This window comes from Macrotis lagotis, chromosome X, assembly GCF_037893015.1.
Source record: "Macrotis lagotis isolate mMagLag1 chromosome X, bilby.v1.9.chrom.fasta, whole genome shotgun sequence".
In the NCBI taxonomy this organism is placed as follows: domain Eukaryota; kingdom Metazoa; phylum Chordata; class Mammalia; order Peramelemorphia; family Peramelidae; genus Macrotis; species Macrotis lagotis.
In genome coordinates, this window is record NC_133666.1 from 645,724,508 (window position 1) to 645,745,801 (window position 21,294).

General features: G+C 47.8%; 2 protein-coding genes across 2 annotated transcripts in view; one reads left to right on the forward strand and one right to left on the reverse strand.

The window, feature by feature from the left end:
- The first annotated feature begins 347 nt into the window (after positions 1 to 347).
- PLK5 (polo like kinase 5 (inactive)) lies at positions 348 to 13,877 on the forward strand. Its single transcript, XM_074204593.1, has 15 exons — positions 348 to 455; positions 1,431 to 1,538; positions 2,246 to 2,386; positions 3,356 to 3,485; positions 3,865 to 3,952; positions 4,176 to 4,271; positions 4,396 to 4,594; positions 5,525 to 5,657; positions 5,786 to 5,862; positions 7,072 to 7,198; positions 7,725 to 7,802; positions 8,084 to 8,240; positions 8,386 to 8,515; positions 8,603 to 8,716; positions 9,203 to 13,877. The coding sequence occupies exons 1-15, from the start codon at positions 348 to 350 to the stop codon at positions 9,386 to 9,388; spliced, it is 1,872 nt and encodes a 623-aa protein (XP_074060694.1). The 3' UTR covers positions 9,389 to 13,877.
- The window catches only part of THOP1 (thimet oligopeptidase 1), a 53,146-nt gene continuing 45,508 nt past the window's right edge, over positions 13,657 to 21,294 (reverse strand). Inside the window, exon 13 of the mRNA XM_074204592.1 lies at positions 13,657 to 21,210. Coding sequence (XP_074060693.1) covers positions 21,049 to 21,210 — 162 coding nt within the window. The 3' untranslated portion in view covers positions 13,657 to 21,048. The remainder of the gene's footprint in view (positions 21,211 to 21,294) is intronic.

A 21,294-nucleotide genomic window follows, 5' to 3' on the forward strand; every position in this document is an offset into this window, starting at 1 on the left:
GGCCCCCCATTCACCCATCCCCGCGGCGCCCAGCCACCCTCACCCCCAGACTCGCAGACACGCACAGACTGCCCCCCACGGGCTCCCAGCCTCAGCCCGCTGCGTGGCCCGCTCGCCTCCCTCCCCCCGCGCCCCGCGCCCCCCGCCTCCCATGCCCCCTCCCTCTTGTCTCCTCGCCAGCCAATCACGCAGGGAGGGAGGCCCGGAGGCCTGGCCCCGGGGGGTATATGAACCTTCCCGGGGCTCCCCCAGGACCAGCAGAGACTAGGCGGGCCAGGGAGAAGGAGCGGGAGCGGGAGGGAAGGTGGGGGGAGCCCAGCCCGGCCTGGGGGAGGGCCAGGCTGGGGATGGAGCTGGGGGTCCCCAGGAGGCGAGGGGCCCAGGAGCCCGTAGCCCCCTTCCTCCGGGACCCGAGCACGGGGCGCGTCTACAGGCGGGGGCGACTGCTGGGCACGGTAAGGGCTGGGGGGAAGGGGAGTCCTGGGGGCCTGAGGGCTGGAGAGGGAAGGGGGGGACGAGGCACAAGTAGGAGGGAGGGGGGAGTCCTGCCAGGGGAGGGTGGGCAGCCTTAGGCGATTTCTGTAGTCTCTTCCAGCTCTAAATCCTCACATTCTGGCTGGCCCACTTTCCTAGACTTACTTAGCTCTTCTCTTTCCTCCTCCTGGGTCTGTCTTCAGCCCTAGCCAGCCTGCGGATTGCGTGTGTGTGTGTGTGTGTGTGTGTGTGTGTGTGTGTGTGTGTTTAGAGGAGGGGTGGTACACAATTCATGTTTCAGCTCAAGTCCAAAGCCACAGCTGTCTAGGTAGGGGAAGTGTAGGGGTTGGTACTTGTGCAAATGTACTCCTGTGTGTGTGTTGTGTCTGTGTGTGTGTGTGTGTGTGTGTGTGTGTGTGTGTGTGTTTAGAGGAGGGGTCATACACATGTAAGTGATTAGCTGAAAGGTCCAAAGCCACAGCTATCCTGTTGGGGAACCCTGGGAAGACCAGTGCAGGTGTAAATGGGCAATGGGGGAAGTGTAGGGGTTGATACTTGTGTAACTATGAGCGTGTGTGTGTGTGTGTGTGTGTGTGTGTGTGTGTGTGCGCGTGCACGTGTGTGCTTAGAAGAGGGATGATGCCCATGTAGCTGGTGAGTTGAAAGGTCCAAGGCCACAGCTATCCTGTTAGGGAACCCTGGGAAGACCAGTAGAGATGTAAATGGACAATGGGGGAAGTGTATGGGTTGGTACTTGTGCAAATGTGCTCCTGTGTGTTTGTGCCTGTTTGTGAACCCTCCTTCCTTTTCCCCATCTCTCCCTGAGGGTGCATCTACTTGAGTTTAGAGCCTGGGAAGCATTTGAGGCCAGGTCCTAGGAAGAGTCTGGGCTGAGTGGTACCTGGGATGCTTGTGATACATCTCATGTCCCCTGGGACTCCCCCTCTCCACCACAGGGTGCCTTTGGCAGGTGCTACAAACTGACGGATATGTCAACCAATCGAGTCTTTGCCCTCAAGGTGGTGCCTCGGGGAAGATTCAGTGGGCTGAACCAGTGGGGGAAAGTAAGATTCCTTACCCCTTTTCAGAGACTTTCAGAGACTCCTAGCTCCTCTACCTTTATCCCTGACTTCCATCTCCATTCCTGTCCACAATCCTAAGTAAATCCCTAGTTCTCTATTCCTGATTCTCATCCTTACTGGAGGTATTTCCATCCCCTGTGGACTGATCCCAAAGCTTGTTATCCTCATTACTGACTTCCATCATCCCTGATTTCCTCTCTCCCCATTATCGATCTCTCCCATTTCTTTGAGATCACTTCCACGGCTCACTTTCCATTTGCATCACCTCTCTCCTATTTCATGACTGCTCATCACTCCATCTCCCTATCCATCAATTTCTGGTGTCCCCTACATTGCCCTTTTAGCCTCATCGCTCTCCCTTAATCAACTGACTACACTCATCCCATCACGAATCTCCTTCATCCCTAACTCGTCCATCCTTAATTCCCTCATCACTAATCTCCCTGCTCCATGCAACTCGACTCCAGCTCCATCACTGACCCTGTTTCCATCCCTGACTTCCCTTTATCCCTGACCCCTCTCAACTATGAATCTCCCAACCCCATCTTCATCACAGATCTCCTTTTTTTAACCACTGATTCCTCTGTTTCCATCTCTAACACCCACATCATCCTCATCCCTGATCCCCAGCTTCCCAACCTCTTCGGTTTTTCTCCCAGTCCCATCATGCTTCCCTTTCTATTCCATAGAGAGGACCACCTTCTCGCCGGCAGGTGGAACGAGAGATTGAGCTACATTGCCAGCTGAGGCACAGGAATGTGGTTGGCTTCCACGGGCACTTTGCTGACCAGGACAATGTCTACCTGGTGCTCGAGTACTGCAGTCGCAAGGTAAAGCTCTCATCACTAACCTCACAGGCCTATCTCGGAGCCCCCTTATCTCCCCCTCTTCTGACCCTTCATCTGTAGCAGGGATACCTCACCCCTATCATTCATCTTCTATATTACTGACCCCCCAGCCCGTCTCTCCATCCTCTCCCCCCAATAGTAATCTCTGCCACTTCTGATCTCCCAATCAGCCTTAATTCCTCCCTGCTGCAGCAGCTGGTGGTACAATGATAGCTCACTGGTCCTGGAGTCAGGAAGACCCGAATTCAAGTTGGGCCTCAGATACTAGCTGTGTGGCCCTGGGCAAATCACTTAACCATAGTCTGTTTCAGTTTCCTCAAATGGGAAATGAAGACAATAACAGCACTTACCCTGTAATGCTTGTAATGTCGTGAAGATTAAACGAGACAAAATTTGTAATGTGCTTCATTTTACCATGTCTGGCTCACAGTATATATTGGTGCTATATAAATGATTATTCCCTGGGGCAGGTAGATGGCACAGTGGCTAGAGCACCAGCCCTCAAGTCAGGAGGACCTGAGTTCAAATCCAGCCTCAGACACTTAATAATTACCTAGCTGTGCGATGTTGGGCAAGTCACTTAACCCCATTGCCTTGCAAAAAGCAAAAACGAACAAATTATTCCTTTCCCTCCTTCTTCTATCTTAGCCAGGTTGAAAGTCAAGAGACTTGGATATTACTCTAGCCCAGCTACTAATTCCCTGAGTGATCATGAGCAAGCTTTCTCTTCCCTGAGCCTCAGTTTCCCCAACTTTTAAATGGGGACAATACCCTCTGTCTCTCGATTGTTGTGAGGAGTGATTAGAAAGGTCCTTGGGTTGGGTGATGGGGTAGATGGGAAGACTCAGAATAGCACTTTATCACACCTAGTCCCTTCCTTCCTTCCTTCCTTCCTTCCTTCCTTCCTTCCTTCCTTCCTTCCTTCCTTCTAGTCCTTGGCCCATGTCCTAGTCCTTGGCCCATGTCCTGAAGGCCCGGAAGACGCTGACTGAGCCTGAGGTCCGCTACTATCTTCGGGGCATTGCAGCTGGTCTGCGATACCTCCACCAGCAGGGTATCATCCACAGAGACCTCAAGCTCAGTACGTGGAGGCAAAGGGGCAGGGACAGGGGTGGTTGAAGTAAAGGAAGGGAGGTAGGGATGGGAGGAGAGACCAAGGGAGTTACAGGAGACCACAGCCAAGCTGCCAGGGACATTATTGTTGCTAGTGAGTCCCCTCTCCCTCACCTGTAGCCCACATCTTATCACAAATACACATCACCCAGTGTCAGCCACCTGTACACCATCACACACACACACACACACACCATTACACATGTGTTGTTGCACTTCATTATGCAGCATCACACATCACACACATAGGGTATATCATCCTATACTTCACATAACAATACAGACCATCACCCAGGCCATCATACACAATCCCACACGCCATCACACTTGACCCCTTCTTTCTGCAGGTAACTTCTTCATTACTAAGAACATGGAAGTGAAGATTGGTGACTTGGGACTGGCTACAAAAGTGGGACCTGGGGGACACTGCCATGGGTAAGCGTGTGTGACTGAGTCTCAGTGTGTTTGTGTGGCTTGCTTGTGTGCGAGTGGGATCGTGTATAAGTGAGGATCATCAGTGTGGCTTTGGATGTGACTCCTACCTTGTGTCTCTGTATGTGTATCACTTTCTGGATTATGTACAAGTATGTTGGACATACTTGTTGGATACCCTTCAGACTGGGTTGGGTGCTGTCAGTGCTCCTGTCTTTCTCCCCAGGGGGCTCTGTGGGACTCCCAACTACCTGGCTCCAGAGGTTGTCTCCCGAAAGGGTCACTCAATCCAGTCAGACATCTGGGCTCTTGGCTGTATTATGTGAGTACTGAGCATATGGGAGTATGACTAGATATCTGTGCCCAACTGCAGATGCAGAGCTGGTACGGGCTTGGGGCAAAGGCCATGTTGAACTCATCTCATCAGAACCCTTTTCTCACCCCAGGTACACAGCATTGACGGGCATCCCCCCCTTCAAGGCCAGCCCACTGCCTGAAATGTACCAGAACATCCGTGATGCCCACTATCCTGTGCCCACTCAACTTTCACCCAATGCCCGAAGGCTTATTGCCCGCTTGCTGGCCCCCAACCCTGCTGACCGACCCAGCCTCGACCAAGTCTTGGAAGATGACTTCTTCACCCAGGTCAGGGCCACATCACACCTGGGTATGGGCTCACACATTTGATGGGAACATGGGTTCAGCCAGTCAGGTGAGGTCCTCCCTCTTCTGAGAGGAGGCTGGGGCCTGCAGGGACCCACGTGTTTCTGCTTATGGGTAGGACAATAATAATCCAAGGCCATTCGCTTCCCTTTGTATAGTGCAGAATAGTGCAAAATCAATCAATTAATCAATCAATCAACACCAAGCATTTGTACCAGATATGTACCAGAAACTCAGGAAGGAAGACTAGACTTGGAATCAAGAGAGCACCAATTTCAAACTCTGATTCCAACAATTGACTATGGTAGAGTCACATCCCTTCAGCCTCAGTTTCCTCATCTGTAAAATGGAGATCGTAATAGTTGTGTTAACATCCTCACAGAGCTATGAAGCTCAAACAAGATAGTGGTCAGGTTTTTGCAAGGCAATGGGGTTCAGTGGCTTGCCCAAGGCCACACAGCTAGGTCATTATTAAGTGTCTGAGGTTGGATTTGAATTCAGGTCCTCCTGACTCCCGGGCTGGTGCTCTATTCACTGCATCACCTAGCTGCCCCAGTGTTAAATGTAAAGACTATATACATGGCAGCTGTTATTGTTGTGATTATTACTGTTGTTACTAATTTAGGTTTGGAAAAAAGTGACTACATGCCCAGGATCACCCAGGAAGTAAGTGGTTGAGGCAGGATTTGAGCCCAGGTCTCCTTAACTCCAGCACCAAGGCCTCATGAGCCTCTGAGGGGGTTGAAATATTTTTTGAGGCAATAAGGGTTAAATGACTTGCTCAGTGTTCCACAGTTAGTGTTTGAGGTCAAATTTGAGCTCAGGTCCTCCTGACTCCAGGGCCAGTGCCCTATCCACTGTGCCACCTTGAAGTCATGAGCTTTATTCTGTTACTGTTTCTTTCCCTTACAGGGCTTCACCCCAGACCAATTGCCTCCCCGTTCCTGCCACACAGCACCCATCTTCACCATCCCCCAGCCCTTGGACAAACTCTTTCAGAAGGCCACCCAACTGTTCCTGGCTGTGGCTCAGCGCCGACCCCAACGTGAGTTGTGTGGATGTGGAAGAGGCAGGAGCTCACATTGCTAAGGCCGGATTCTACTCCTAGCTGCCAGAACAAGTCAGAGACACCACCTGAGCTCACCTCTTCTCTCCCCACTCCTCGCTTTCTAGGATCATTTGTCCCAAGGATGCCAACAGCCCCAGCCCCAGAGGATACCCAGAAGACTCTCAGGGAAGCAGACAATGAGGTGAGAGACCCAGGAGAACTGTGTGACATAGGAGGAAAGATCCCAAGAGCAGGGAGCTGAGGGCAATATTGTTCACCGATGTTGCAAGGAGGCTTCTGTTCTTCATTTGTACTTGTGACTCTGCCCATCAACAATCTTTGGGTTCCTCAGTTGTAAGATGAGGGGGTAGATGAGGACCCCTAAGTTTCCTTCCTGGTCTCAGCTCTTTTGACAATCCATGTTCTAAGATCTCTTCCACCTCTGACACCTTATATTCTAAGGGCCCTCCCAAGCTCTGACATCCTGTATTCCAGGGGTCCTCCCATCTCTGACATCTGTATTCATTGGGATCTTGTATAAGTGAGGATCACCAGTATGGCTTCGGATACCCTTCAGACTGGGTTGCATGCAAAGGTCATGTTGAACACATCTCATCAGGCCAGCCCACTGCCTGAAATTTGACATTCTCTGTTCTAAGGACCCTGCCAGCTCTGGCATCCTGTGTTCCAAGGTCCTGACAGTCTATGTAAGAGTTTGTCGTGTCTAAGGTAGTGGAGGAAGGAGAAGAAAGTTCAGGGTAGATTTTCAAAAGGATTAGGATGGGAACTGGCCCTCAAAGGATTTGATGGGGTTTTCAGCAAGATGAGCCCAGGCCTGGGGGCTAAGAGACCTGAGTTTAGTCTTGATTCTATCCTAATTTGATGAGTGATCACTTGCTCCCTGAACATGTTTTCTCATCTAAAAATGGAGGATAAAAACACTTGGACTCTGCCTCATGGGGTTGTCATGAGTAAGGATTGTTAGGATTGTCTTAAGCAGGGATGGCTAGGTGGTGCAGTGGATAGAGCACTGGTCCTGGAGTAAGGAGGACCTGAGTTCAAACCCGGCCTCAGACACTTAATAATTGCCTGTGTGGCCTTGGGCAAGCCACTTAATCCCATTGCCTAAAATAAAAAAAGGATTGTCTTAAGCAGTTGGGTGGTCAAGTACATAAAGCATTGAGACTGGAGTCAGGAAGACCTGAGTTCAAATCCATTCTCAGATATTAGCTGTATGACCCTGGACTAGTCATGTAATCCATGCCTGCCTCAGTTCTATAAAATGGGGATCATAATAGCACCTTCTTCCCAGAGTTGTTGATCCAATGAGATAATACTGATAAAACCTTTAGCATAGCACCTAGTATATAATGGGTGCTTAATAATTGCTCGTTTGCCTCTTATTGTTTAGAACCTTTCTCCTCCCCACAAGACTGAAGGCCCTGAAGAAGAAACTCATCCCCAAGTCCTTTCTCTGGAGACTCCTGTCCATCTACTCTTACAGAGGAGCCTCAGGAGTCACCCACCAGGCACAGAAGGTGATTTGGCACTGAGGCCCCCTCCCCCTGTCTAAAGTTCCTATTGTCTGAACTCAGAGAAGAAGGGAGTAGATAGAAAGAAGGGAATGGGGGCTTGATTTATGGAGGAAGAGGTCCTTGGTTCTAGTACCCATTCTGCCACTGCCTTGATTTGTGACTTTGGGCAAGTGACTTTATCGCTAAGATCTCATTTTTTTTTCCCTCTATAAAATTAACCAGATCTCAGATTCCTTCCAGCTCTAAAAAAATGTTCCAAGCAATTCTGAGACTGACCAGGACCATGGGTGGATTGAGCAACTATGGTTGGCTGTGGCAGCTGGCAGTGAGTAAAATCTTGGGTACTTCTGAGTTCCAGGACTCTATGAGGGTGCCAAGCTGTCTCAGAGTCTCACAAATAAGAGTGACCTCAGAGGGAGCCTGGGCAAGAACGTTCTCTATGAAGTTTGTGGTAGCGCACTCTTCTTGAACATTTCTAGCAAGTGTTGTAGGGAGCTGAGCTCATTCTCACTCTTGCCTATTTTTCCAGAGTCCCCAGGGATCCCAGATGATGGAATTGAGGTGGCTACCAAGCTTCTGCGGAACTGTCTGGACTTTATGCCAGCAGGTAGGTCTCCCCTCCCCTCTCAAATCTCCATCTTCAACCTCCCTTCCTAGACTGTCTAGATTCAGGCTCTAAAACTGCTCTACTGAGTCAGTGGGTGAGCTGCTTAATCAGCTTGGGTCACCCTTTCCTCCAATGTAGGATGAGGGGGTCAAACTCAATGATTTTTCACATCCTGATTAGCCCTAAGCCCTCATTCTTTGGAGACTTTGCTTCCTTCCTTCTTTGTCTCTCTGGATGCTACCAGAGGGTAGAGATGCTTACTCAGCTTTTTCTGTGTTTAGGGGAGCAGGACCCCCCCGGGCAGCAGCAGCCTGTTCTGTGGGCTACCAAGTGGGTGGATTATTCTAACAAGTATGGCTTCGGTTATGAGCTCTCTGATGCCAGCACTGGTGTCCTCCTCCGGGATGGCACCCACATCGCTCTCCAACCAGCCCTGGGGTGAGTGAATCCCTGTGTCCATTCGAGGGATGAGCCTCCAACCCCTCTGCTGACTCCCAGGCTTGTCCCCTGGGAAGCATCCTTGTTCTCTGAGATCTTTCCCAACTCATCAGCATTATATCTACTTCTGGGCCCTCTCCCACAGGTGCATAAGCTACACTCCAGTTCAGGGTGAGACAGTGACCTTTACCTGGAGGGATATTCCCGACTCCCTGGCCACCCAAGTGGCAGTCCTGCAGCTCTTCACCCGGTACATGCAGCGATGGCTAGTAGAGGTGAGGCTGGCTCTGGCAGGCACAAGTGGGCTCTGGTACCCTTCCTATCTTGCTAGTTCTTGACACCCTCACTTTTTCCCTCTACAGGGTGGGAGTCTTCCTACACAACCCAGTCTCAACCCTGGCCCTGGCTTCTCCCTGCTCCACTTCCTCAAGTCAGACCAGGCCCTGCTTCTGTTCTTCAGTAATCAGACAATGCAGGTAAGGGGAAGAAAACGAGTGGAGGGGAGAAAATGGGTTCCTGGTAGCATGGAAGGATCTGGGACTCGCCCAGCTCCAGCTGGCCACAGCTGCCCTCAGTTCCTGAGACTCGCCACACAAACCACTAGAAGGTATCAGAGTAGTAGGAAGCACCCCAGAAAAGAGTTGGCTCTTCAAGTGCCTGTGATCTCAGGCAAGTTACTTGACCTTGCGGGTCCTGCTTCATCATCTATAAAATGAGGTTGCTGTCCAGAATCCTTTCCCACTCTGACTAGTCCAGGGAAAGGGAGTCTCTGGGGAAGTTTAGGGAATCCCTGATCCCATAATAATGATGCAGCATAGAATGGAGAAAGAGGTGAGTAGGTGCCTCTGCATCAGCAGGCACCTAAACCCACACCTATCTTTGGTATCAGCTTTGAACACCAGTTACTAGGGCAAGATACAGAATGGGAGGACTTACTGTCCTTTGTTGCCCATCCTGGTCAGGTCAACTTCTACCATGATCACACCAAACTGCTCCTGAATTGGGCCGGAGAAGAACCCCTGCTCACCTACATTGACCAGGAGCGGCAGGCCATCTCACATCCACTGGGCATCCTGCAGAGCCAAGGCTGCAGTGAGGCTCTGCGTCAGCGCCTCCACTATACCCTTCACCTACTCCAGACCTTCTAGTACCCTTTGTTTGACCCTCTGGGGGTACCTGGGCAGGAGGCAGGGTTCTGCGGCGGGGCTGCCTAAACCCCAACAATGAAAAGAAGCCAGAGAAGCTACATGAGGAAAGACTGTAAATAGGGAAGATATGGTGACTTGGGGTTGGGTAAAGGACATAGGAGGTACAGAGAGTCATTAGCAAGTTAGGATCCAGGGAGAAGTGGAAAATAGAGTTGAGGTGAAATGCCTTGGACACTGGAGAAAAGGCTGAAGGTAGAGAGTTTGGGGTGTGCCAAGTATAAATGAGAATTCTAGAGAATTCTCTGGAAGCTTCAGAGGCTTTCTAGACCAACCCCTTCATTTAACAGATGGGGAGACCCTGAGGTCCAGTGAAGGGAAGGGACTCAGCCAAGGACATTGAGTAGAAGATTCAGGATTAGAACCCAAGGACTCCTCACTTTCAGTCCACTGACCTATTCCCTTACCCATTCTGTCCAATCTCCAGGAAAACTAACAGTTATCGAGGCTGGAGTGAGAGCCAAAAGAATGGGCAGAAGCAAAGGCAAGTAGAAGGAGGAGAGCTGGAGCAACTTCCTTCAGCCACCATAACTCTAATGAGGTCAGGGCTGATGCTGGCCCAGGACCAAGATTGGGCTGAAAAAAACAAACAAGGGGCAGCTAGGTGGTGCAGTGGATAGAGCACTGGCCTTGGAGTCAGGAGTACCTGAGTTCAATTCCGGCCTCAGACACTTAACAATTACCTAGCTGTGTGGCCTTGGGCAAGCCACTTAACCCCATTGCCTTGAAAAATCTAAAAATAATAAATTAAAAAAAAAAGGAAAAAACAAACAAAAAACAAGGCATAAATGCAAAGTTCTGCTCTTGAGTTCAAAAAATTAATTTACACAAGAACAAGATGGGGGAGACATAGCTAAAGAGATCATGTGAAAAGGATCTGGGGATTTTAATGGACAATAAGGTCCATCTGAAGCAACACAGACATTGCAACCCCCAAAGCTTGGTACAATCTTAGGTTGTATAAGAGAGAGAAAAAAAAGTTGAGAAGGAAGAGAGATATATAGGAGAGATATGCTGCCCCATACCCTGGTCAGACCTCTAGAGAACAGTGTTCAGATTTAGGAAGGACATTGTTATGTTGTGGAGCACATCTGAAGGATGGATGACATAGTGAAAGATCTGGAAATGACATGCCGGATCAGCTGAAAGAACTTGGGGAATGTTAGCTTGGAGAAGACTTGGGTGAGGTGGGGGATGGGGGAGGCATGACAGTTGGTTTGGCTTTTCCCCAAATATCTGAAGGTTTGTGATGTGGAAGAGGGATGATTTGTTCTGCCTTAACCTGGAGGGCAGAGCTTAAAGAATTGTATGAAGTTGTGGGAAAGAATTTTAGGAGAAATCTGACAATGAAATGTGTTACCCTGGGAGTAGGGGGTACCTGTCTCTCAAGATCTTCAAACTTCTATTTGTTGGGGATGTCATCATGGGATTCGTATTGCAGGGAGGAATCCTCCAAAGTCTCTTCCAATTCTTTGATTAAATATTCAGTGTGGGAGAGGGGATGATGGGACAGATGATCTCAGAAGATTTCTGTTCCTGGGGATTTGGTCAGGCACAGGCCAAAAGGGCCAGGTCAGAATTGAAATGGACTGGAGAGCATCTTGCAAGGTGCCCTCTGTGCTGGACTGAGCATCTCCTAAATAGTCTTTTTCATTAAATGAAAAAACTGGAATTGGATCCTGTTGTCTGTTTGGGAGGGTGGGACAAGATGAGAAGTCCTGCCAGTCAGGAAGAACAGACTTCTGACAACAGTACTCACCCAGGAGACAGTGTTGTTGGGATCTTTTTGAACCCTTGGGTCCTATTATCTCTTGACTTCAATGATTGGGGTTTAAAAGAGCCCAGGGATCTAATAAAATCACCCTAGTCTTTGTGACTGGCCCAATCTTATCAGGGCTTACAGTGTTTGGAAGCCTGGGCAGCAAGATGGGGCAGGGGAAAAAAAGACTGGTTTTGGAGTCTAAAGTTCTTTGTATCTGCCTACTTATGTGATCTTAGGAAAGTCCCTTTCCTTCTCTAAGCCTCAGTTTCCCTATCTGTAAAATAACTCTTTTAGATGACCTCCAAATTCCTTTCCAACTTTAAGATTCTATTAATAGCCAAAGATGATGGTATATGAGAGAATGGGGGAGAGGAAGAGATCTACAACAGGAGATTCCATTTGGCAAGCCAAGCCATATTATGCCCCCCTTGGTTTTTCCCCACAGGAATTGGAACTGATCAGGGAACAAGGCCAGCAAAAGGAATACTGTGGAGGTCAGGGGATGTGACATTGTGACCATGCTGGATTTTTCAAAAACTCATTCCATGAAAGGAAAGCCAGGGCCAAACCAGGGCTTCTGAGCTCAGCCTCTGAGATCTGCAGGGATTTCTCCAAAGGTTTTCTTTTCCCCGCCCTGATCACATCCGCGCCAAGTCAAGGCTTTTAATATCTGTCTGGGCTGGAAATAGCCAAATAGTCAGGGTCTGCATTCCTCACTTAGTTGGACAGCCTCGAGCCGTCTGAGATGTGGACAAGGGTAGGGTAGCACTGACCTCAAAGGTGACCCATTTGGGTCATAAACTGGTCAGAAGGCAGAGAGCAAAGTAGCCTTTACTCTCCACTGGCCCTGCTGAAGGGACTTTTTTTGTTTGTGGATACCCTGGGATGGTTCCAGGTTGCAGAACCTTCTAGCAACTTCCCAAATCAGATTCCAGCATAAGATGAACCATGACTTGATCCAGGAATAGAAGAGGCAGGTACAGAGGGTGATCGGATCCTTGTAATAGAAGGGGACGAAGTCAAGACTATACCAGTCTGGTCCTGAATCCTAATCCTTTTTATTTGTTTTTAATAGATATGATAAGAGGACCAATCCTTGATTTTGATGATGTTTTGTCTTTCATTCTCAAAGAAGACCATGACATCAGGGAGATGATGCCATGATATGCACATGAATTGGATTTGAGTGTGTGGGGGGGTGCTGTGCAAAGTCACCAGTCTCACATTCTCCTCCAGATCCATCTGGGTCCAGGGACCAGATAGGAATCAGGACAACTGGAGATGGATGACCCTGAATGTGAGGCAATCAGGGTGATTAAGTGACTTGTCCAAGGTCACCCATCTAGTAGTGTCTGAGACTAGATTTGAACTCAGGTCCTCCTGATTTCAAGGCCAGCACCCTACCCACTGTGCCAACTAGCTGCCCTGATCCAGCTTTAGAGCTAAAAGTGATCATCTCTTGTCCAAAGGGGCAGGAACAGTGGCCATGGAAGGAAGCCCAGGCTCTTGAAGCCTTTACCAGGAGAGCCCAAAATTTGGGAGCTAACTACCAAGCAGGAAATGCTTCAAACATGTCTTGTGCTTAGAGGACCACTGTACCCAAGTCTGAGGCCTCCTATGTTTTTCTGGAGAATCTGGGTCCAAGGGAGCATGTTATTTCGATCCCAGCAAAGAAATAAGACTAAGACAGAGACCAAGGCAAGAGAGGATTGTGATCTGACCCAGTGAAGGGACACTTCAGGACCTGCCCCCCACCCCCCCATGGCCTACAAAGATGAAATCATAAAAGCTTGAAGCTTAAGTCCAATCATCCAGACATTTCTCCCAACCCTTCAAGAACTTTTTGCTATTGTTGGACCATGTCATTTTGCCTGAGAACCAAGCATTGATCCGTCCCAAGGTACCCCCCCCTTTTTTGTTTTGCATTTCAAGGTTCTCCCAACTTTTAGAGTTGGAGTTTGTTGTTATCACCTCATCAAACAGTCTAAGAACTGGAGGGCCCCCTTGTGATCATGGTATTATGTAAAGAGCATTGGGGTGGGAATAAGATCGGGCTTCAACCTGGTTCTTCTACTTCCCAAGTGACTTTGGGGAGGTGACAACTTGTCTCTGGCTTTGTTTCCTCCATCTAGAAAATGGGTGTAATAACCCATTCAATACAGACCTCAGGGGTCTGTGATGATCAAGGGAAAAAGAAGATGTTTTATAAACTAGGTAAATGTATGCTATTCTAATCACTGGCTGAAACCCCTTCATTTTACAGATGATGAGACCAAGGCACAGAGGGAAGTGACAGCTGTTAATACTTAGCTCTGGGAATTGCTATAAAGACCCTATAAAAGGATTGTGTGTAAAAAGGTCTTGGTAAAAGTATGCTAGGACTGCAAAATAATGATATGCAAGTTTTCATCAGTAAATAACAAATTATCCATCCAAATGTGTTTGTCCATCAAGTGGGATATTTCCCAGTGGATCATAAGCTGCTAAAGGGGAAATATTATCAGTCACACTTTGTTTCTCATCACTTCCATTTTATAAATGTTTATCATAAAGGGTAACCCAGCTCACCCATAACAACTTATTTTTGTGCTTTAAAGTTTACAAAGTACCTTTGTCATTCACTGAGGGAATGTAATGCAAGTGTTATTTCCCATTTTACAGACTAAGAAATGGAGGCTTGGAAACATTAATAGACACCAAATTGCTGAGTGTTCAAGTGTTCTGACCCCATTCTCCTACATTATTCATTGTTTGGATTCAAATAAAACTTTTGAGTTCTCTCAAAACCCAAATCTACCATAAAAAAGCAGAGGAAGTTTGAACCCTAAGGAGATTCTCCTCTAAAATGGACTGGGCTGTTGATTTGCTTCCCAGAGAGGGGCTAATGATTCTCTTTTCTCAAAATGGTACCAGCTCCTCCTCCCCCCAGCCCTCTGCAATCTCAGGGAAGCTCCAGGTTCTCCTATTACAGGTTGGCCCTGGAGGAGGTGGGTCAGGAGGCAGTAATAGAGCCCACTCTCCTCTTGATCCCTAGGGGTGAAAAGGTGGGGGGTGGAGATGGCACTTGGGCTACGAGGATGACTTCATGGAGACCAATAAATCCATAATGGGCTGAACACAATACATCTGACCCATGCCAAGAATGTGGTCACACTCGCTTCTGAGACGATAGTACATGTCTGGAGTATTTGAGAGCTGAGAGAAGGAATGGAGGAGAGACAGCAGACAGTGGTGCCCTGGACTGGCTCAGAATAGCCACAGTATTAATATTGGACCATGGGCACATTATGGCCCCCCGGAGTCTGGGGACGCCTAGGGAATCTGGGAGATTTAGGAATCGTGTTCCCAGTTATTCCTGGGTCCCAGCCAGCTGCAGTTCTTGGGAAAAGGCATTTGAGGGGCCCCAGAGGAGGCAGATTGTGTTGGGAAGAGACAGGATAATCTGCGAGCCTGACCTGGAGCTGAATGCCCCAAATCAAGGCAGACACCCTGAAGCTCCCAAGACCCCAGTAATTGGAAAACCTACTAGAAGCCAAAGTGGCCAATGTCTGCCACCTGGAGGTGAGGAGAGGCATGCCATGAGTCATGGTACTGGGATCGGGGATGGCCAAAAAAGAGTCATGTGATAAGAGATTGAGAGCCAAGAGTAATCTAAGAGATCATGAGTCCAACCCTTTTATTTTGCAGAAGACAAACACTCAGGTCATAAAAGGCTAAGAGATTTGTTTAAGGGTCCATAGAGAATAAGAAGTGGAGCCCCAATTCAATCTTGTTACAAGTCCCAGTGATTCGCTAAAGCATGTATCCCAACTAACCAATGAGGTATATTCAAAAAAGTCATTTGTAAGGCAGTGAAAACTCTAATTGGAAAGGGCCTCAGAACCTGGAATGCCAGAGCAGAAAGGAACCTGAGAGACCATCGAGACTACCTCTCATTTTAGAGAGGGACAGGTCACATTATGATTAGTCACTTCATGGCAAACCCAAGTGTCCTGGTCTCCAGTTTAGCACTATATCTCTGGTACCATAATTCCTTCCCCTAACTCCTCAGGACCCACCACGTGACTCTCATGGGACTAGAACAAATGTCAGCAACTTCATTTGAGGCAAAGGCAGGAGTGACTTTAAGGAGATGGTCCAGAATAGGTTCATCTACAATCAAATAGACACCTGGGCTCTGGGAAGGATGAATGTGGGAAGAGATTGGAGTCCAGATAGACAAATTTTATGGAAATTAGTGTCACTCCTTTGGTGACAGGTTCACAAGCAAGGTTATCAATTAGTATCCAGGCTATTCTCAAGGCTTGTTTCTTTTGCCTTAGTGTCATCTCTTGAATATACATATACATATACATATACATATATGTATATGTCCCTTTCGCTCTGACACTGCTATCATCATGGTACAGACCCTCATCTCCTCACACCTGGACTATTGCCAATAGGTGGCTGATGGGTCTCCCTGTTGTATTTCCTCACTCCATTCCATCCTCCATTCAACCAAAGTGATTTTCTTAAAGTGAAGATCTCACCAATAAATTCCACTGGCTCCTTAATCCCTCCAGGATGAAATATAAACTGTCCTCTTTGGTCTTCAAAGCCCTTTACTACCTAACCCTCCATTTCTACTCATCACCCTAATTTCTACTCTTCTCATATCTCACACCCAGCCATGTACTCTCTTCAATCCAGTGACATTGGAGCTCAACTCTCAGCATTTTCCCTGGCAGTCACTCATGCCCAGAATGTTTTATATACATATATATATATATGTTTCACTCTATACTCTGAGACTGTCACCTCTCTATTTGGAAGTGGAAAGCATGCCCAGACCCTTATCTTTGTTGATTCTGATTTATCCTGTACATAGCTAGTTTGTACACAGATGTTTTTATGTTGTCTACCCCATTAGATTGTAAACTCCTTGAGGGCAGGGACTGTTTTTTACCTTTCCTAGTATCTCCAGTGCTTAGCACAGTAGTCGATGCTTAACATTTTTTTTGACTGACAAGACTGCACAATCATACTGGGGATTGGAAGAGACCAGGAGTGGAAATAGTACATATTTTCTAATCATTTACTAATTTCCCCAAACAGGGATACAAGAGAATCCAGGTTCATGTGTTAGTGTACTTACTTCACCCCCTGCTATGTGGGAAGGAAAAGCACCCCAAACAGGAGCCTGAAACTTAAAGAAACACTGTTCCTATCTCAAAAAATCCTTTTAGAAACCACTTTTTATTAGTAATAAGCATTTTGCCAAAACACAACCAGCTTAACAAGCCAGTGTAACCTGAACCATTACAAAAATCTCAAAAGCACCATTCTTTGGGGAGGGAGAAGGGAATGAAGGGCAAGGTTGGGGTGCAGCCTAACACTTGACTCCAAAGAGAAGGGTGGTAGGTGGGAAAGGGCCAAGATCTGTGGGCCCCTTAAGCTTTTTGTAGAATGTGAGCTCCTTGAGAGCAGGGACTGTTTGGTAATTGTCAGTATTCCTAGCACATCACCTTGCTCAGTAGATGCTTAATAACTGTGGAGTTTAATTAATCAGAGGACCTTTTTGGAGAGGTTGGAAGTATATAGAGGGCAAGTTTGACAAGCCTTGGTATCACCTTCTCTTTCTGCAAGTTGATTTTAGCTGCCTCCATCGAGTTGGTGCAGCCATAAGGCTTTAGGGGTACATCGGGTAGCTAGATTATGGCTCCGGGTTATGGGTAGAACGACAGAGTCAATTCAGCTTTGGGGCTGAGCTTGGTCCTAGGCTTGCAGGGGACAGTGAGGCAGTCTGGGGGGGGGGATGGGGTTCCATCCAGTGGTTTCTTTTGAGAAAGATAAAAGGAGCAGGGACAAGGGAGAGGAGCTGGGCACCTTCCCAGTCTGGCATTCCTGACTATACCACGCGCCTGTTTCCTGACCCTGCAGCTGCTGCACCTGCGGTGGGGGGGAGGGGCATGGGGCACAGTTTGGAACCACTTTTTCTTGCTGACTTGGGATAGGAATGGAGTCTGAATGAGACAGACTCGCAATCTCTAGCCCTGCCATGTCTAGAGATTGGGGTGAAGTAGATAAGATGGCAGACAATGCTTTCTCCATGAGAGGGAAGTCTCTGGGGAGCAGAGGCTGTCCAGCGCTGACTCAGCGGCCCCACACCTGCCTTAGGTATTTTAAGCTATCCCCACTGAGCATGTGTTTCTCCTTTGGGATTCTGCTGAGTACCTGAGCTGGGCTTTCAGTACAGGCAACATACGTCAGGATATGGAAAAAGCTTCAAGATACTGGAAGGGAAAGGAGGCCAGGGAGAGGCGGCAAAGACGCTATGTGAAGAGATCCAGGTCCCTGGGCCTTGGGGGGATGAGGGTGATGGAGGGAACGCTGGGAATATGTGGGCACACTCAGTTTCAGAGGCTCAAATATCTCTTAAGCACTAAGACACTAGCTCCTGGGAATGAGGAATATGGGCACAGGGCTGGCCACTCAAAGCGGGCAGAAATTAAAAATCTGTGACCTTTTTATATATCTTATCAAGCCAAAGGAGACAGAGGGAAGAGCAAGAGCTCATTGCTGGAGGCCCAGGGCAAGTTAGGTCACCAGGGAGGAGATCACCAAAAAATCAAGGCTTTGCTAAGGGGATAGTCGTTCTAGAGCCAAGCCATAACTTGGACAGATGATGCATTCTTTGCTTAATTAGACCATGGAATAAGAGATGGAATGAAAGACTTAAAGATAAAGTCTAATCTTACTTTACAGATGGAAAAAACTGATATATGGAAGGGAAGGGACTTCTCTATAATCATATGGGTAATGAGTCAGGATTCAACTCAATGATCTTCTCATTACACTAGTTGCCTTTCATAGCTCCATTTGTACAAATGTGGCCTCTTGCAATGGCATCTCCCCCTTCCTCCCAATCACATGGCAGGCTTCAAAAAGCAGCCATGGCCCTCAGAATCCTTGTTCTCTCTGCTTATGAGTTTTGACATCTATATCTTTAAAACAACAGCAACAAAAACCAAAGGTCACAAGCTGGGTTTGGACCTTGAAGGCTGAGTAGTCAAATGAATCAGAGGTCACTCACTAGTTGCAGAGTCCAGTAGAGTCTGGCCACCATAAAAGATGGCACATGGTCAGAGGAATTAATAGGGACAATCTCATCTCCTGACACTAGTACAACTGTCCTGTGGATCTGGTATTTTAAAGCAGAGGATTGTAGATATCATAACATTCGGTTGTAGAAGCCACAGAATCTAAGCAACTCACTTTCCTGGGATAGTGAAGACATCAGGGATACCATATCTTGACCCTTCAGACCTGCCCTTACTAGTTCCGGCTAAGAAAAATCACATACCTGTCCTGCTGAGAATTTTGGGAGAGGGCAGGGCAAATTAGGTACAATTGTCTCAAGGCCTGAGCACAAACTGTCTCTGCAGCATTCCACCCTGGTTTAGGAGCTGGATGCAGATGACTGAAAAGGAAGTGGGAGGTTGGGAGAAATGAATTGGGAAAGAGGGAAACAAGATCCTACTCCCATCCCCAAACACTGGTCCCTGGTGGGAAGAGGGTCACTCCCTTTCTTCATGCCTTTCTTGCGAACCTGGTGGATCTTGCTGTAGCTGACTGAACTGTCAACTGTTTCTACCTTGGGGTCTGTTGAGACCAAAAAAGACAAATGCTTAAGCAAAGGCTGGAGGAGTCCTGGGAACTCCAAGCACCTGACTGAAAAAGCCACAATGAAGACAAGGCACCATACTCTGTTTTCAGAATCAAGAGCAGGGAGCTTACCACCAAGATAACAAGAAAAGAAATTTATTTCTTTTTTTAAGGGTTTTTTGTTTTTTGTTTTTTTTGCAAGGCAATGGGGTTAAGTGGCTTGCCCAAGGCCACACAGCTAGGTAATTATGAAGTGTCTGAGGCCGGATTTGAACTCAGATACTCCTGACTCCAGGGCTGGTGCTCTATCCACTGTACCACCTAGCCGCCCCAAGAAAAGAAATTTCTAATAAGTCAAAAGATTAAAAGTCAGAGATTAAATCTCTCTGTGTATGGTAATTATTTCTTGCTAAGGGGGAGCAGGGGCAGGCAAAGAGATAAAAAGAGGGATGAGGGGTGGCCAAAGCCTGGGTGTAGTATTTGTGGTATTTTGCCTGATGCTGATAATTTGGGGTCATTGTTAAAAACTCTAATCATTGTTAGCTGGTTCAGTTAAAGGTAGGAGGTCACTTGATTGCCAGGAACTGGCCTTGACTACTCCCTGAAGAGATTTCTGCAGAGAGGGGCAGGATGAGGTGCAGAGATACAGAAGCAGAGGGTGCTAAGACTGCTTCTAGGAGTGGGGGCATTTGAATAGGAATATTCAATATTCACTGATCTTTTGAATATTAGGATTGGGAAGGGCTTTCAAGATCACCTACCCCAGAGAAGTTGGCTTAAGTTCACACAACACAGAGGGTGGGCAAAAAACAGAGGGCATTCCAATTGCCTTTGGATGGAAATTTGGTGCAACTTGGCTGTTGTTCCTTAAACAAGGCCCTCCATCACGGGACTCCTGGCATTTTCTCTGGTTATCTCCCTTGCCGGGGACACTTTCATCTCTGAACCCCTGTTTTCCTTTAGGTGCCACCATCTACACAAGCACTTCCCAATACCTCTTAACTCCAGGGCTTCTCTCTGATGTGTATCTCCTGTTCCTCCCATCTGCAGCCTGTCTGTACCTAGTGGTCTGCATCAGACTTTAAGCTTCTTGAGGTCAGGCTTTGTCTTAGGCACAGGAACAGGCCTGGAGAGCTCATGCCTGGATTTATCTGACACCCACCAATTTAAAGCCTGTTTGTTCCCTCCCACTTCAAAGTTTTTCCTGAGGTGTTCTCTCTACCTCTGCTATCATCCCTCACCTTGCTAACACACCAAGTGCCCAATATAAGCCTAAGTCTCTGTGCTGAGAAAATGAAGAGTGATCAAGGGCAGGAGAAGTCATTGCCAAGAACCTGGCCTGCAGAACCTCTCCTGGGGGATTTGAGAAAGTCGGCTGTGCAAAAAGGGGGGGGAGTCACTTGGACCAAGTTCTTTCCAAACACTTTCTCCTAGGGAGCTCCAACTTGACCTCACTTTCTGAAGAGGTTAACAATGGACATTCTTGAGATACAAGCTGAGATGCTGGCCTCAGAACCCCCAAAGTAAGGATGTACAAAGCTCAAGGTGAACTTTCTAAGGCCCCTTGGTTCCAGTTAGGAAAACAACTCACTCATTTCACTCACCAGCTACTGCATACATGCAAACACAACACACTCACCCCCAGCTGTCAATTCCCTGAGGTCTAATCAATCTCTCACCAAAACAGTGTATGATAAAACCACCCCCAAAAGACTAAACCATGATTTCTGCCTTAACATTAAACTAAACCATTTCAAGGAAGTTATAGAGGGAGAGAGGGAGGCAGAGGAGAGACTCCCTTTTTCACTCCACTTTAAAAAAAAAGAATACAGTTAGTTTCATAGATAACCTGATCTTGCTTAATCAAGGGTGGGTTGGACAAGGGAAAGAACATACCAGGTCATATGGTCAACACAAGAACTCTCTAAACATCTCAATTTGACTGAGCAAAGACCCTAAAAGGGACTTGGAAGATTAAAAAGTAGAAAACAAAACAGGGCAGGTTTGGGACAAGGTGTAGGAATACCCCCTCATCCCACTCCTCTCTAGTAGTGGCTTTTCTAGAGTCCCTCGGTTCTCTCTCTGTTGGGAGGTTAAGGCAACAGGGAGGCCAGCAGAAGGTTATGTCCACACTTGCTCAGTCCTGAAGAACAGGGATGCACGAAAGAGTTCCTGGGCTTCCAGGCCTGGTCCATCAGCAGGCAGAGGGCAGGGAGCTGTTCTCTGACACCTTCAGGCCTTTGCTAAGGAGGAAGGCGTCCTGCTTGGGCTCCCGGCCGAGGAATTGCTGCAGCATACTGATGGCATCGACAGAGCCTCCAGGTTTCAAGATGCAGGTCCTATAGTCCATGCCAACCTGCAGGAGGGATGAGGGGCACAGTGGAGAAAGATAGTAAGCTTACAGGGGTCATTTCCCCTGACTTGGGTTACAGAGAGGGAA